Source organism: Styela clava, chromosome 9 (genome assembly GCF_964204865.1).
Source record: "Styela clava chromosome 9, kaStyClav1.hap1.2, whole genome shotgun sequence".
In the NCBI taxonomy this organism is placed as follows: domain Eukaryota; kingdom Metazoa; phylum Chordata; class Ascidiacea; order Stolidobranchia; family Styelidae; genus Styela; species Styela clava.
Window position 1 is genome coordinate 2,367,309 of NC_135258.1, and position 17,161 is coordinate 2,384,469.

Sequence of the window (17,161 nt, forward strand, 5' to 3'; positions counted from 1 at the left end):
CTCAAAAAGCATTTTTCTCATACATAGCATTTTTTGATGACTTGAAACTCTTCGAGCATTGAGAGGGGTTTGTTTAGAGGGTCGGAACCCCCGTTTTTGAAATGTAAAAAAGCATTTTTTAGTAACTTGAAACGGTTTTTAGACCCTCAAGACTCTTGAAAACTATGAAAGAAACTATAAATATGATTTTATATCACTATTTGTCTAAATTAATTGAAAACACTTTTTTTGAATCATGAGAATATATTTCTTGTAAACAATCAAAATAGAAATCAAGGCGAGTGAGATGTTTCATTTGAACAAAAATTAACAGATATTTTAAATCCATGATATCATAATACCCTTGTGCTATTAAATAGAATTATCACAAGAACTTTATTTCTGATATATATGGGGTCCTAAAATTGCGAAGGTAATTTGTGGATACCACATAATCACATAATGATGCATTTTTCTGTATCATACATAGCAATAGTAGTTTGAACTGGTTTTCAGACCCTCAAAATGAGTTTAACCTCGTCCCCAGGCGTAGCCAAATGTTTCGAGCGTCGGATCCTCTCTTTCGAAATGTAAAAAAGGGACTTTTCTGTATAATACAGGACAATTCCCATAGTTTGAAAACTACGAGGGAAACTATGAATATGATTTTATATCACTATTTGTCTCCAAATAATAATTTAAAACACTTCTTCCAAATCATAAGAATATATTGCTTGTAATCAATTGAAAAAACCAAGGCGAGTGAGTCCTCAAAAACATTTTTCTGTATCAAACATAGCACATTTTAGTAGCTTGAAACAGTTTTTAGACTCTCAAAAACCCTCGACCTGCTAAATGATACGATCCAACTTGGCAATTAGAAATGTCAGAACTCCCTGGCCAGGCCAGGAATGACGTTTTTATTTAAACAAAAATCAAACTGATATTTGAAATCAGCAATATCAAAATACTCTTGTGCTACTAAATAGAATTATAATAAAATTTTATTTCTGATATATATAGGGTGTCCATGAAATCTAAAATGTTTAGAATTGCAAAGGGAATTTATCGATACCACGTTTTTGTTTCCCCTAAACGATATTAAATGAAATATAAATACTTCAAACAATTACTGATTAAAAAACAACAAACTTGTATATATTGAGAACACTAGAGTGAAGTCAATTACTGAACTGGGTACCAACCACTCATGGTTTCTTGTGTTCAAGTCCAACCCATTTAATTTTGAATGGATCAAGTCACTCAAGTAAGAGTTCGGGTCACAAAAAACAAACTACTACTGTTGTTGTTCGAGGAAATATATTTCCATATATCACTATATGCTCTAAAAATTAATTGACAACACTTCCTTCAAATAATAAGATTATATTATTCGTAAACAATCAAAAATAAAAACCAAGTGAGTCCTCACTACTACATTATACTTAAGTTTGTTTGAAAGGATCAAAATTTCTTCTCAGAAAAGGACAAGTATTATATGCAGTTTTACTCGTTTATCTCTCAAAAGTGATGTCAGAAGAAATTAAACAGTTATAATATCAAATTACTCTTATGACCAATGCGAATCGTTATTACTACATTACTTAATAGGTTCGTTTGAAAAGACTATTATTTATTCTCAGCCCGGCATAATTTTCTGAAGTGGACAATTTTTTTATTCCCTTTTTTTTTTATTCATTCTTTTATCTCACAAAAAAGATGTTTCGATTTAAACAATAATTGGACAGATATTTGAAATCAGTAATATCATAATACTCTTATGCTACTAAATAGAATTATTATTCAAGAAATATTGATATATATAGGGTGTCCATGAAGCCTTAAAAAAAATTAAAATTACAAAGGGAATTTATCGATACCACATATTCTTTAGGCCAGATGTAATAAATGAAGTGAAAACACTTGAACAATTACTGATTAAAAAATATATATATAATAATTATATCGAGATATATTGAGAACTGACTTCATAACAAAACAAAATTGAAATTGTGAAGGAAGTTTATGGACACCCTGTATATCATTCATTATGTGATGCAAGCATAGGGGGGACCTTCTGAATTTTTAACACATGTTTGCAGCGTCCGCAGTGAGCTTGTTTATCTTTTTCAACACTATTTTGCTCCGTTCGTGACTACCGTGAGGGAATTCACCAATAACCCGATTTCTTTCCTTACTATCAATCTATCCTCTGAAGAACCAACCGATATAGATGAAATTGCGAGGTTTTATAGATTGGATAACTTTGACAGCGAAGTTAGTCTGTGGAGAGATATTGTTAGATATCAGATATTGTTAGATATCAGTTATTGTTAGATATCAGTTATTGTTAGATATCAGTTATTGTTAGATATCAGTTATTGTTAGATATCAGATATTGTTAGATATCAGATATTGTTAGATATCAGTTATTGTTAGATATCAGTTATTGTTAGATATCAGATATTGTTAGATATCAGTTATTGTTAGATATCAGTTATTGTTAGATATCAGTAATTGTTAGATATCAGTTATTGTTAGATATCAGTTATTGTTAGATATCAGTTATTGTTAGATATCAGATATTGTTAGATATCAGATATTGTTAGATATCAGTTATTGTTAGATATCAGTTATTGTTAGATATCAGATATTGTTAGATATCAGTTATTGTTAGATATCAGTTATTGTTAGATATCAGTAATTGTTAGATATCAGTTATTGTTAGATATCAGTTATTGTTAGATATCAGTTATTGTTAGATATCAGATATTGTTAGATATCAGTAACTGGCCTTGTTCGAAGCAAAAGACATAAGTACGAGGTGCGGCTAAAATGAAACGTGACTGACGTCACAGATTGCGCAACACGATTAACCATCGGTTATCAACACTTTTGCAGTGTAGCAGCTGTTTTGACACAATATCGCAATTATTTTTCCTCTCGAGATCCATAAGCGAATGTGATAAATTTCTTGTTGAAAAAAAATGCTGTGCGAGGTCTGATTGAGTTTTTTGGCGATAGGGGGTTCAATTGCAGAATGACGATTGAGCAAAGAAGCGTAAGCGTTATATTGAAAAAAAAATGTCCTTCCCCCTTCCCACAAAAAAAGATTTGGAGGGCTAGCAAGATATATTTAAAATCATCAAATTAAACACTAGTTTACAGCTTTTAGACTAAAAGTCCATCAAGACCAATTCCTTTGAAAAACAAAAAAATATTTCATACAAATTCCTTAGGACAAGTTATACAAATAATTGAAAGTGAAAAAAGTGCAATAAATAAATAATCAATTATACTAAATGAAGAAAAATATAAAAAGTAGCCACTGAAAAATTTAGTTCAAAATAGCTATTGATATGCAAGACATATTTTCTCAATTGCTCCATACGAACCCCCAGAGCTGGAAGAGAAACCTAGAGATTTCACAAGTTATTCTCTTACTTGTTACTTATCGATTTTAATTGGTAAGTACGTTGATAGGTATTATTTGCCTGTATGTCTGCACGCGATATCTCACGAAAGCGAGATTGAATCTGCTCCAGATTTTGCATGTGCATTCATCATATGTCGTACCAGAAGACTATTGATTTTGGGCGAATTATGTCGTATAATTAGCGAGTTATTATTTAATTAGTGATGGGACACAAGGTGTCACTATGGAGTAAGAGCGCTGTTTTGGGGGATCCCCTACCTTTCGATCGATAAGTTTTCGGTCTCTGACCGATATTCTCGTTAAAATATTGAATATTTTTAAATACAAAGCAGCAAATACATCCAAGTCATTATATAAAATAATTTTAGTTTACTCCGGGACATTAATTAGTAGGTAACAATGTGTTATTGTTGGGCTCTGTAAATAATAATCAACTTCTTCTCAGGCTCCCTAAGAACAAAAGTTTGAGAACCCCTTGATATAAGCCCACCGAGGTGGTTTTAAACGAGGTGGTGGGCATCAGATTCCACCTGTGTTATAAGATGATTGATTGACATGTTGACAACGAATCAGGTGCGATTGAAAGGGCGGGGTTTTTGACTCTCCAGAAGTGTGTGTACCAATAATAGCCAAACTAATTTATTCGCCTATTTTACATGAAGTTGTGTAAAGGGACAGAAGTCTATGGACAGGGGTTAAATTCACTTGGCTAACACAAACAATCCCCGAACTCGTAATAGAACCCAAATAGTGGAAAATTGGAATAAAATTATGTCCTAACATTATCTGGTACACATACTATGAGAGTAACAGGTTTTCTACTCGGTGGGCATAGCTTGTATTGACAAATAAGCATCGTTCGTTTCGGATTGATTGGCAGTTCCTGTAGTTGAGTCTGTTTGTTGGTTAGAAAGAGCGGAATCTAGCTTAGGAATATTTTGCATTTGATCACTTTTTGCTCCATTCAGCTGACTTATTAAGTTTAAAAATGTAGGGGGTAATGTACTATTTTGTTGAATCGTTGACTCTGTTATGTAGTTTGGCAAATTTAAATTTTGCTGACTCATACTTGGATAATTTTGCTGTCTCATGTAATTGTTTTCATGAGTCATGTTCACAATTTGCTGACTCATATTTTGAAGCAGCATATTTTGCGAATTCACGGAATCTGGCAACCCTGGTACAGTTTGATGACTCATCATTCCATACGAATTGAATTGATGTGTCGTGTTTGAATCTGCCAAAGAGGAAATCTCAATTTCAGAGTTTTGCTGTGTGATTGTTGGAAAACCAGAATTAGAATCTGTATCCATAGCAACACTCTCATGGTTCATTGCACCCATGTTGCTGCCATCTTGTGGAGGAATTGAAACACCTTGCTGACCATTCATAGAATTTTCAGAGTTTAGTAAGTTGGATAATGACGAATTGACCGCAGAATTCTGCTGACTCGGAAAAGTATTTTGCTGCATCATATCTAAATTTCGCTGACTCATGGCTGCATTTAGCTGATTCGCTCCTGGAACAAGCTGATTCATCATTACATTTTGCTGAGTAAGGATAGATGAGATTAGCGGATTCTGATTGGACGCTTGTTGGTCTATAGACGACTGTCGACTAATAGTTGAATAATTTTGCGGATTCATCATTGAATTCTTCTGAGTCATGTTTAAATTTTGCAGATTCGTTAGTGAATTCTGCGGAGTCAGTTGAAGATTTTGTCCAATTGAAGAATTTTGTTGCATCTGTGTTAAATTTGCGGAGTCATATTCTGCGGGTTTCTCAAAGATGCCGAGTCATCTGATTGTCCAGCAATCATGCTCAGTAAGTTACTTGGTTGCGGAAACGACTGGTAATTTCCTATTTGAGGATACGGCGGTCTGATTGGTTGTTGAGGCAAATAGGGATATCTGATTGGTTGATTTGTGCCAGTGTTTCGACGAAGCAAAGAGTTGAATGCGGCCTTGATCAGTTGAGATTCATGCTCTTTAGATGTTATCACCTGAATAGAAAACAAAATTGAAATTTTGGAAAACAAAAAGCAGCAACTGGTATCTAGCAATATGTAAGAAGCTAATATTATATGGAAGGAACAGACATCTTTTCGTCGGGATTTTTATGTGAACACACATGTCACATAAACAAATAGCACATAGAAATATAATATTTTCAGCTAATGCGAACAACTTATGTGCACTTTGTGTGTGATCTCATAAACTTAGCATTTATTATGTGAACACGCCTGGCACATAAACAAATTGCACACAGAAAAACCCATGAAACTTTTAGCTAACGTAAACAACTCACGTGCCAGTTGTGTGTGATCTCATGAACCTATTATTATGAGCACATTTAATGTGAACACACGTCAAACAAACACATCACATGAAGAAAGTATCAGTGATAACCAGGGATGGCCAATACCCAATAGTTCACTATTTCGAATACATTCGAAATTATTATTTTCGAATATGAAATTTCGAATACTTCGAAAATAAAATCCAGTTATAGAATCTAAGTGTATGAAGGAATTTTCATACAATAAACAATGGAATAACTTCTATCTACAACCTGGCTATATTACCAGGCATTTCATGTTTGCAGATTATTGCGAAATATATTTTATATAACATGAGTTGTGTTAATTAACAGAATTAAAATAATACGACAAGGCATTTTAAATAGTGGTATCGGTGATGGATTTGAATGCTTGCGCAACACAAAATCATCCTAGTAAAACGCCCATACTTTTAAATACCAACCTTTATCCAAATTATTTGTCAAAAAGCGGGATAAAGTATGAGTTCTTTTTCAGACTTGTGACAATTTTTTCGTGAGTACAAAAATACGAATCAAAAAGTAATTATATTCGGGAACTTTACCACACATTTTAAGTCCGCAGATCGCCGTTGTATGTTTGTGTAATAATACTTTTATTATTTTATAAATACGAAAATAGGGTTCAAAAACTATTTATAATCGGGTAGTTTACCACACATTCAATGTCCACAGATCATCGTTGTATTTTGTAAATACGAAAATAGGAATCAAAAATTAATATCAATCGCGAGTTTGCCTCACAATTTATGTCCACAGAATGCCGTGATATATTGTGATAAATACCTGTGGTATTTGGTATTAATACTTTCAGTATTGAAAGTATTTTTCTAATAAATCAACTTGTTTCCCAACTTGTGACAATTTATTGGATATCGTAACAATTACGGCTATAAATACCGTATTTCCCCGGCTAATAAGTCTACATGGCAAATAGGACGATGTATATTTTTAGCACTCAAAAAAAGGGGGTTTTCCATATAGGCCTCCAAGAAGACGTGTAGAAAAATTGTTCCCTGTTGTTCAGTTATGCTAATATGCGATAATAATAATGTTTAGAACCAGATCACGTTTGTTTAGTAGAATCATACTCACAGAATTAACTATTTTCAACAATAAAGCGGTAATTTTAAGTTAAAAATCACAATCATTTTGAACAATCTATAATTTTATAGGGTCAGAACAGAACCAGATCATGTTTGTTTGGTAGAACCATACTCACGGAATTAACTATTCTCAACAACGAAGCGGTAAATTTAAATTATAAAGCGGCAATCATTTTGGACAACCTATCAACCCGAATGTTGAAATAATTTTGGAATGTGATAAGTACCACACGGTACGGTACGTCCACGGGTTATTTCACAGCTGTGTTTCATGTCCCTGTCGTTTTCTGCTGAATCGGCAATACCAAAGGGTCATAAATAACTTACTTTATCTCGGTGGCGGTGGCCGTGTTTTCTCTTTTAAGTAACGATAACCGGCCTACGATTAAATATCATGATTGGCAGACTCATAAGAACCAAATATAAGGTTAACACAAATTATGCTTGAGAAGACTTAAGAAAAATAAGCAGGCCACATAGAAATAAAATAAACATGCTTTCTCAATAAGGCGCCCCTCCCCCCAAAAAATCAAGCCAAAATTGGGTCTAGAAAAGCGACTTATTAGCGGGAAATAGGGTGATCGTCGATTTTTCGACTAATGGAAATGATTTTGTGAAATAAAAGACGTATGTCGGCAATGTCCACTAACGCAAACGTGCAAATGTGTCGCAACACTATGCGACGTACATTCGCGCTGAATATAAACAATCAAAATGTCGACTCTATTTCATCTATTTCATCGTCTCATTACAATACGTGAGAAAGCGTAAAAAGTCGTTTGAAAATTCCGGTAAAACGAAACACCGTGTTTACGGCGAAAAGTGACTACTATTCGTAATTATTCGGAAATGAGCCGAAAAGGTATTCGAATACTTTGATATTCGAATAATTTCGAATATTCGATTCGTTTTGGACAACCCTGGTGATAACCCTAGCTACTGTGAACTACTTATGTAAACACATATCACATAAATAAATCACATCATTTTACCTGTCCTCCAGGTGTTCTCACAAGGGAGGGGGATTTCCCCTCATCAACTTTATGAGATTTAAGCGCAAATATCCTTCCCGTAGTTGTCCCAATATACATTCCCTTGGTGCCTTGTATCATATAGAACGAATCGCCAGCTGCAACAAGGGGTTTTGTGCTTGGACCTGCAGCCGATTGAGGTAGAGGAATATCTGAAATAAACAAAGAGAGTAATGATCAAACTGTATTTATACAGTGATACTCGATGGCCGAAATAACCCGATCAAGATTGTTGTGCACGAATTATTCGAGGATCCAAACTTCCTTTGCCATAAGAAAATGGCAATTATTGCATGAACCACCCTGAGGCAGCAAGGAGTTCAGGAATCTTCTTGCACATAACTATCTCCCCAGCATTCGACACTGCGAACTCACATAGGGGTAATCAGAGGAGCAGTGACCAAGCATATTCTCAACACTTAGCATGGTACAACACACTGCCAAGTCTAATAATTAGTCATATAATCAGCTCTCCTTTCTACATGGAAAAAGGCGCTCCCGAAGTATGTGTACCAAGATGTCACACAACCTGAACCCTAACCTGGTACACATACTAGGTTCAGGTTGTGCGCCATCTTGGTACACATACTCCTGAAGCGCCAAAAAAATATGTAAAAATTTTATGCTAGATACCTGTTGTGGCGATAGTTTTTCTCACATTGATTCCTGCTCTTTGTAGATGAGCAATGATTTGAGAATCTGTAGGGGCCTGCAATAGAAGAAATCATGAAGAAATTCTTGTGGAAAACTAGGACTCATACTAATACACTAGTCACAGGGCTGTGGACTCTTGAAAAATCAACAATTGCCGGAATACTGTGGTATGAAAGTCTTCTCTGACAGACTGTTAGAAATGCTTAGAAGACTTTTCGTATTCAAATACCAACTTCTTTTATAATCATTGAACGTCTGAACGCTCAATAAATTGTTAACATATTTACAAAAAATTCGTTCCGCAAGGACACCATTCAAAATTGGCACTTCTCTGCAAGCCGCACAATTTTTCCTTGTGGGCCACATTTGACACGCAGGCTGCATGTTGCACACCCCTGGTTTAAAGTAATCTTTAATGTCATGTAACTTACCGCTGAACCGCCAACTCTCATTGGATATGGCGTCAACTGAATTGGACGGACATTTGCAACAGGTCTGCCACTAGCTGGTGTTGTAGAGCTGCAAATAAAAAATAAAGTGGAATAAACGAAAATTAGTTGGAATGTAGCTTACTGTTAGCTAGTTATTTTGAGGTGGGCACTTGGAACATTTTTTAAGTGTTTAAATCAAAACTTTCATAAAGTGGCATCCACAAAAACTACAAGCACTTGGGTAAATCTTTGCATTTATTTCTGTGTTTTGACCTTTTTTATTCGAATGTGGCACAGAAATAAAAAGATGGAAATGGGCTACTCATTTTTTATTTCATCGCAATCATTTAAACCAGGGGTGTGCAACAGGCGGCGCGCAGGCCACAATCCGGCCCGCCAAGACATTTAGTGCGGCCCTTGTTAATACTCAGATCTTACCTATCAAGCATAAATCCCAATCCGACAGTTTTTTTTAAAAAGTCGCTCACATGGGTGAATTCATAACGATTTTCACTATTGTCACTGCGTCAAATCTTTCGCCGCTTTGCCTGTTGTTTGCTGGTTTTATTACTGCAAAGCTAAGCAATAACTGCATTCTTTTTCGTGCCTTTCCCCCATTAAAAAACTGAATGTCTGAACACATCCTGATTTTAACCTACCCTTTCTGAGCAGCTCTTTTCTCTGCTTTGGTCAGTCTTGAACCTTTGCAGTCCATGAGAAGGGATTCATGGTGAAACGGCTTCTTTGTGAACCATTGACCGTATGTCTGTAAGAAAATATGGCAAGTTGTAAAACAAGATAGCGATCGCCGACTTATTGATCTTCCAAAATAAATGTCCAATAGACAGACAAATACCTATCAACATACTTATCGATCAAGATTGATAAGTAATAATCTTAGGTGACAGTATATTTGACTTAGGATAGGATTTTCCTATTTATCCCAGGGAGAGGAAGAATATTGATAAGACAGCTTAACCCTAATGGCGTACCACGGCCTCTTTTGCAATTACCAGCCCATCTTCAGGCAGCCCAGTTTTAGATCGCGACCCATAAGTTGGGAAACCAGAGGTTCTCAAACTTTTGATATTATGGAGCGTGTGGAGAGGATGACTATCATTTATGGAGCCACACAAAGAATTTATGAAACATCAAACAGTTCTAGTTGGCATTATTCAATTCATCTTGTTACAAGGCCATTGCGATTATGTTACGTTGCTTACTAAAAATTATATCATTCGAAACATGTGTATCATTCGAATCATGTTGAAATGGATATGATGAAAGGAAGTCTCCCACAACATGCAGTAAATATGGAGTCCCACTTCAAAAGGTAATGAACTAAAGCTAGAGGTAAGCCCAGGAATTCCAGCTCAGCCTGACCCAGGCCAGTGGGTATTAAACTCGACCCAAGCCCGAAGCAAACCTGAAATTTTATATTTTAGTAAGTTCTATGAATTGTGGTTGCAAGAGTTTAGTAGAGTATGTGTGGTGTTAATTTTTTTCAGACCAAAGTCTCTCGTGGCCAAAACATGGCCGAACGGCTCATTTAAAAAAAAAGTCAGCAATGGAGAAGCCCGACCTGAACGTAATGATTAACATTTCAGGCCGAGTTTCAGGTCGGGTCGAGATCGGGCTTCATATCTTAGCTCTATGCTGGGCTGGATTCCAAGGATATCAATCTGATCCAAAATAAAAACAAAGTAATAAACATATTCACCTTGCAAGCGCTAATTAACGTCATATCACTGCATTCTTTCTCACATTCAGACAGATCAACAAATGGTCAATCTTCGTCATCGTAGACAAGTAGTTTCGTGATGGCCTGTCGTTCGAGACTCTGAATCGGATTCAGTTCGTCGACAACGCGATCTGGAATTAGAATGATGTTGTGATTTTCAATCTTGTTGTATTGTCTATATCAGTGCCCGACAAACTTTATCTGTTGCAGTGGAGCTATAGCCACGAAATTCGTTTGTACAAAAGTAGGGACGAATTTTACCTGTCCAAAGCCTCCACAAAACTCGTGCATAATATTCGTATAAATTATATTAATGGTTAAATCCCGTAACAAATACATGTTAGAATTGGATTACCGCATAATGGATAGAGAGGGTACACATGGAAAGGCTGATATTCTGACTACAGCAGGGGCGTGTCTGAAAGGCAGCCGCCCTAGGCATCCTGTTGTAAGGGTGAGTTTGTTGCTCAATTTGCCTCAAAAAAGACTAGTTAACAATAAGCTACAAATGACGGATAGTAAGGTGAAATTATTTTTTATTCAAAAACTGGTTGAAAATAGGTGAATGGAACATGAATATCCAAAATAAAGAAATGTAAATATCCAAAATAGGCAGGAAAAATCAAATCTAACAAATATATTTATTTTTAATTAGCTTCACGCCTCCTCGAAATATTGTCTATGCCCCACCATTCGTGAAACACTGATCTTACAGCCTGTACTACAAACTCACCAGACATTCCCTGCTTTGAGATCTGCCAATCATAAATCTTCTTTTCCATAAACTGATCGCATATCAACCTGAAAGAAGAAAAACTTCGGTTAGACACATAAACACAATATTGGCTTCTTTGCCCAATTAGGAGTCGCGACTCCGAAGCGAATTTTAGAGGTCGCAAAAGTTAAACAATTTCACACAAAGTACTATATCTATTGTGCCGTTTTAGAAGGCAGAAAAGCGACACGGTTGCATAACTATGTCGACTTTGATCGTAAGACCTGGGAAGCGGCACACTTGCATCGTGATGCCAATTTATTAGGGGTCGTCGAAAATCCTAATATATTGAAAGGGGTTGATAGCTTACTGATTTGAAAAGGATTTAGATGACATAGATAAATTCGAGTCTTCGTAATGGTGTCTCGAACCCCTTCAGTACCAGTGGCTTTTTAATTAGTTTCAATATTCAACATTCATAATTCCTCACCTATATATGAGACATTTCTTTCTCTGTCCGTACCGATACACCCGGCACACTGCCTGAGCATCATGGCAAGGGTTCCAAGGTATATTGAACACAACAACACGATTCGCTCCAGTGAGATTAATTCCCAGACAACCAGCTCTAAAAAGTTAGAAAATAAATTTGTAAAGTGACAACTCAAGTGCAAATGGATTCATTAAAGTTAAGACATGGAATTAGTTAGCAAGTTATTCGTTCCAGATGCATAGACTTGATGGTGAAAAAATAACCAGTCACAAGGTGGGAGAACCATAATACACAATGACAATATGGCCAGAGAAGTAGATGAGTGAAAATACGAATTCCAGAGATTTAATTCTTGGAGATGATTTGGGTGCAGCAGTATTGGCATGTATGTATGTATGTTTATTTGCCTTAAAAATGTAACAGTATCTACATAATAAATAAACAGTAAAACAGAGACAAGATACAAGTTCAGGAACTTCCTGGCCTATGACACAGATGTGCGACATGTACCCTCAACAATTATAACAGCAGTTTGGCCGTTTGGGACTGCTGCGTTATACTAGGACAACAGACATAAAATAGACTACAGACATGAAATTGACTATACAAATAAAGCACTTGTACATTACACAATACAAAGAGGTATGGCACAACGTCGATACCGGTATGTACAATAGTCAGTTTATGGCACGTCCATGTCCCAGGCTCCGGTGTGAAAGGATGGAGATAGGGTATGGGTCGCTAAATTGATCTGCTTTTACACTGAATCTCACGAAACACGGAGAGATTTGTTCCAGATACCGTATTTGTGTTAGGGGTTATTCCGACTATAGGATTTACAGGATAGGATAGGGCTGGGTATGGTACGGTACCGGTAAATGATTTGATAGTCAGTTATTTTATTTCGCAGAGCTAGGATATACTGGTATAGGAAGCAAAATATAAAAAACCGCAGTCAATAATAACAAATCTAATTTTGAAAATTTCAGACATCCCGAGATAAAATACCGGTACCTACATTTAAAAATAAGCCCATGGTACCGGTACCGGTATATATTTTAGGTCAGCTCAGAACTGATTCGCTTTTACCTCTTTCAGACGCGGTCGGCTTCGTACGTAATTTCCCTTTAAAAGTATGCATAGTTCCTTTAGTCAATGAAGGTTCCTGTTCTACTTCCATCGCAAAAACCCATTCAATGTGATATGCCCAAGCTGCCAAGACTCCCGTGCAATCGTGGGTTAGTCTGTTTCTCCATTGCTTAGTCATACAATTTCTCTGCGAAAATTACGCTTATTCACGTGGCGACACAGATGTCGAAGTTGTAAAAGATTTGTGACGACATAATTTATTTTATGACGTTTACCCATACTTCAACATTATTGGTTGGTGATTGAGCGGCGGCCATTATTCCAAGTTTCTGTTAATTTAAGATGGATCCCTTTCGCAGCTTTGGGAAAATTTCAAAATTATATGAAACGGATTATTTGCGCCAGATGCATGAAACGAGAGTTTAGTAGCTACAATAAAATGTCGAAGAGAAGGTCAAGAATGGAATACGGATACTTTGGAAGTCTGGAGTTTATTCTGGAGCATCCAATCGACCGTCAGGTAGCCTAGTCTAGAACTCTCTAATCTAGCCATTCATTATTTCACGTAGGGCAATCAGAGGTGCGATGTTAAGCGGCGCCCCTAACTTCACCGCCGGAGTCATAACGAATTTAGTTGAAGTAAAATTTTTAAATTTAGAATATGGTATTTCTGCAACTCTTGGATCATTTGTACAAAGCCCACGTCAAAAAATAAATAAATACTCCCGCCAACACACAAAATAGTAAAATTGGTAGTATTTACCCGGTGGCATCCGGAAATGCAGATTGTGCTGGAAATTTGACATATTAAATCATTCCGAACCATGATCATACCATAATCCTAACGGATAAGATATATTTTTATTATTTTGAAACATCGTAAGACGTTATTCACAATTTTGTATTCGTAGCGGGTGACTTTGTACAAAAAATCTCACCTCTTTTCTTTACCAGTACTATGAGTTCTAACTCCCGACCGCCGTGATGTTTAAAATATGTTTCCACACCTTCAATTTGAACAACAATCTTCAGATTGAACCTATGCGAGTAAGAAGACTTTTTGGAAATTTCTCGGCCGTATTAGAGGCTCGCCCTTTTTTCCAATATTATAAGTTAGGATGGATGAAAAGTTTGATAGTCACACACTTTGATATCTTTAGAACCGAACTCCAGGGCGGGATATGAGTTTTATATTTATCCCAGGGCGATAAGACAGCTTAATCATATGGCAAGCCACGGCTTCTCATCCGATTGCCAGTTTATGTCGGGCGTAGAATAATTGACCAGCTATTTATTCCAGAATCAGATGCATTGGTGTCAGAGTAAGTCGTAACGGACGTAACCGGATACTCGAGCGCATAATTATCCCTCAATGGATTCGGACTGCGAACCCGCGCAGAGTAAACAGAGATAGAAAGCGTATTCCTATTGCTTAAGACATACCACCGAGCAGTGTAAAGACAACCTTTAACAAACTACAAAGAAAAAATTGCTGCCAGTTAACATTTATAGCGATTTTAGGACGTCACGTTTATAATTACGAAGTTGACTAAAATTACTGGCTTCCATAGATGCCGTTTTTCGGTGAATGGCATTCTGATCTGACCTAGACCTACCATACGTCCCGGTTTGGCCGGAGCAGTCCCGGTTTAAACGTCTGTCCCGGTTAGCAAAATGTCCCGGAATTTTACTTTAGTGTGGCTAATCTTAGAAAAATAATGGGATATATATTTTTGTCTACCAGGCACTTCGGCTTTTGCTGAAAGAGCTTTTTCTGTTATGAAAACTATTTAGTCAGATGAAATGAGTACGATGAAGAAGTCAACAGTAGAGGGTTTATTGATTTGCTCAATATAGGCTTGAGCTGTAGCTAGTTTTACACAAAAATAAGAAATAATAAACAGTTTCTGAAGAAAGTTTATTCAAGTGAAAAATCAAACACAAAAGCCAATGGTTTCTGAATGCATTCCCGTATAAATGTTTGATTTGTGAGTTAGTGTTGTTTTTTTGTTCTTAGTGTTTGTTCTTTCTCTTTTTCCTATAAATGTCTGATTTGTGACTTAGTGTTGCCCAAATTAACATGTATTTTCCTTTAAATGAGGTGATAAAATTTTCTATTTAATCTAAGTAGAATACTTCATTACGCAATATCAAAGCTTACAAATATGAAATGAAAATTTGCCAAGCTCAGGCCTTCGGTCTTTTATTCAGTTATTTATTTCATTCATAGTTTTGTCCCGGATTATGCCCAAGAAATTATGCCCAAGTCTAACTGACCGTCATCGGGTGCGAACGTGTTACCGGTATTAGGTGATTGGATACTGGAATGAGAGATGCTTTTAATACTGAAACTTGGAAACCGGACAAACATGATTTCTACAGTGAATCTGATTTCATAACAGTACCGGTAACTGGATAGAGCCGGAAAGAGCAATTTTGGACGAAAAATAAGATAATAGAATAAGACTATGACGAACCATTGATCTGCCTTATCGGACTACAGATGTTGGGGTTCTCAAGCGAAATACGAATGAATGATCAGAACAATGAATAATCCTGTGACAGTAGTAAACCAAAACATAGTTCTATTTAATGCAAAGAATGCCTTCGGTCCATCTGAAATCTATGGAAACTTTAATTGTTGGTTTTATGTGCAACAATTGGACTGCTTTAAATTTTGGTATCTGCACGTATGCATGTTCTCGAGTTTGTTCATTTTATATTTATTTTACATTCTCTTTAGTCACAAGTAATCATTGACCAAATGTGTTTATTTGATCGAAAAGCGTTTTTGTCCGACACACTATCAACTTTATTGTCATTATTTTCAACTCACGTTTTTGCACATAAAACGCGAAAGGAGCCTTTAACCGCTGCTTATCGAATCTTTTTATTATTTATAAATATATTATTTGTGTAGGGTTCTTCATATTGTCCCCTAGACTCCGCGTGCCGAGACTGCGCTTCCTTTATTGCCAACTTCCATTTTCTTTGACCGATGCTGCCAGCAAGGTTTTTTCTGCTGTTTGAAGGCAAACATACGTGATAGGGCAAGTAGTTAACACGAACGATGGAAAAACATGATAAAATACATAAGTGAGACAAAAATAATTACTGCGAACAAATAAATCATACGGTGATATGCTTCGATGGGGTAGATATATATATGATAGAAAGTAAAGAGCTACGCTATTAATCTAAATGTTTATTTCAAAAATAGGCGCCAGAATAAAATCGTCCAATTGCCGTGGTGTGCGAATTACCCGTCCACGTCGAAGTAAGGCTGTTTTGTGTTGGCGGGTTTAAAATGGGAGGGTTTTCTCTTAGTTCGCTATCAGGTTTTGACTGCGGTATCAGCGGAGAAGGTTGAAATTTGACAGTTGTGGTCCCGACGTAACAAAAAGGAATGAATACTGGTTTCACACGGTTGATACGTCGTAAGGATTTCTTTTGCATTCGACCGTAAAATACCTAATGAACCTTGAAATCACCCTATGTCGTCCAGTATAGACGGGCTGAAGGGCTCTTCTTGTGGAATCGACACGAATGTAGACATGTGTTGCATTATTGAGTTCTTTAGAAGTATAAACTTGGTCAGGGGGCTGCTGTCGAGCTATGTAGTTTGTTAAAAAATCTGCGCATCTTGTTGTCATAATCATAAGGTTCGATTGTAGTTTGATTTGCAGCTAAGGCCAAAAAAAAAAACAGGAGCAAAGAAGTGACTAAAAGCATCTGGCGCCCATCAACAGCCTAAACCTGAAAAATTAGTGGATAGATACCACTCGGTGTCACGTGATGGCCTAAAAAAATCGAGCTCTTGTTTGCCGAACTCACATTTATCAACATTCAAGACCCGTATTTCGTAGGCGTAAGAATAATTGCCTTAGTGCTTGGCGATGTTGTCGCTCAGTTTCGGTTGCAATTAATATATCGTTGAGGAATACGAATATATTTTTCAAACCAAAAGTTACTTCCGACAGAAAACGAGAAAATTATGAACAGGCATTGCACAGAACGAATGGTAAAGTTACTGTTTCAAACAATTCTTCAGGACAGGTAAAAGCAGCTTTCTTCCTATCAGATTGATGAAGTGGTATTTGATGATATGCGTTGGAAAGGTCACATTTGCTAAAATAGTGGCAACCATGT

General features: G+C 36.4%; 1 protein-coding gene across 1 annotated transcript; it reads right to left on the bottom strand.

The window, feature by feature from the left end:
- Nucleotides 1-2,885: 2,885 nt before the first annotated feature.
- LOC120338780 (helicase ARIP4-like) lies at nucleotides 2,886-14,100 on the bottom strand. Its single transcript, XM_078116351.1, has 9 exons — nucleotides 13,013-14,100; nucleotides 11,921-12,058; nucleotides 11,449-11,516; nucleotides 10,695-10,846; nucleotides 9,634-9,740; nucleotides 8,975-9,062; nucleotides 8,523-8,598; nucleotides 7,851-8,041; nucleotides 2,886-5,417 (listed from the first exon to the last, which is right to left on the bottom strand). Exons 4-9 carry the CDS (start codon nucleotides 10,716-10,718, stop codon nucleotides 5,166-5,168), a joined length of 738 nt encoding a protein of 245 aa, XP_077972477.1. The 5' UTR covers nucleotides 10,719-10,846; nucleotides 11,449-11,516; nucleotides 11,921-12,058; nucleotides 13,013-14,100; the 3' UTR covers nucleotides 2,886-5,165.
- Between the last annotated feature and the right edge of the window lie 3,061 nt (nucleotides 14,101-17,161).

Bases quoted from the DNA above. Each gene is read 5' to 3' on its own strand.
- LOC120338780 (XM_078116351.1), bottom strand. From the start codon at position 10,718: ATGACGTTAATTAGCGCTTGCAAG. The intron at 9,741-10,694 runs GTGAATATGTTT...ATTTTCTTACAG, and splicing joins CGTTAATTAGCGCTTGCAAG to ACATACGGTCAATGGTTCAC. The intron at 5,418-7,850 runs GTAAAATGATGT...TTTTCTATTCAG, and splicing joins TGAGAACACCTGGAGGACAG to GTGATAACATCTAAAGAGCA.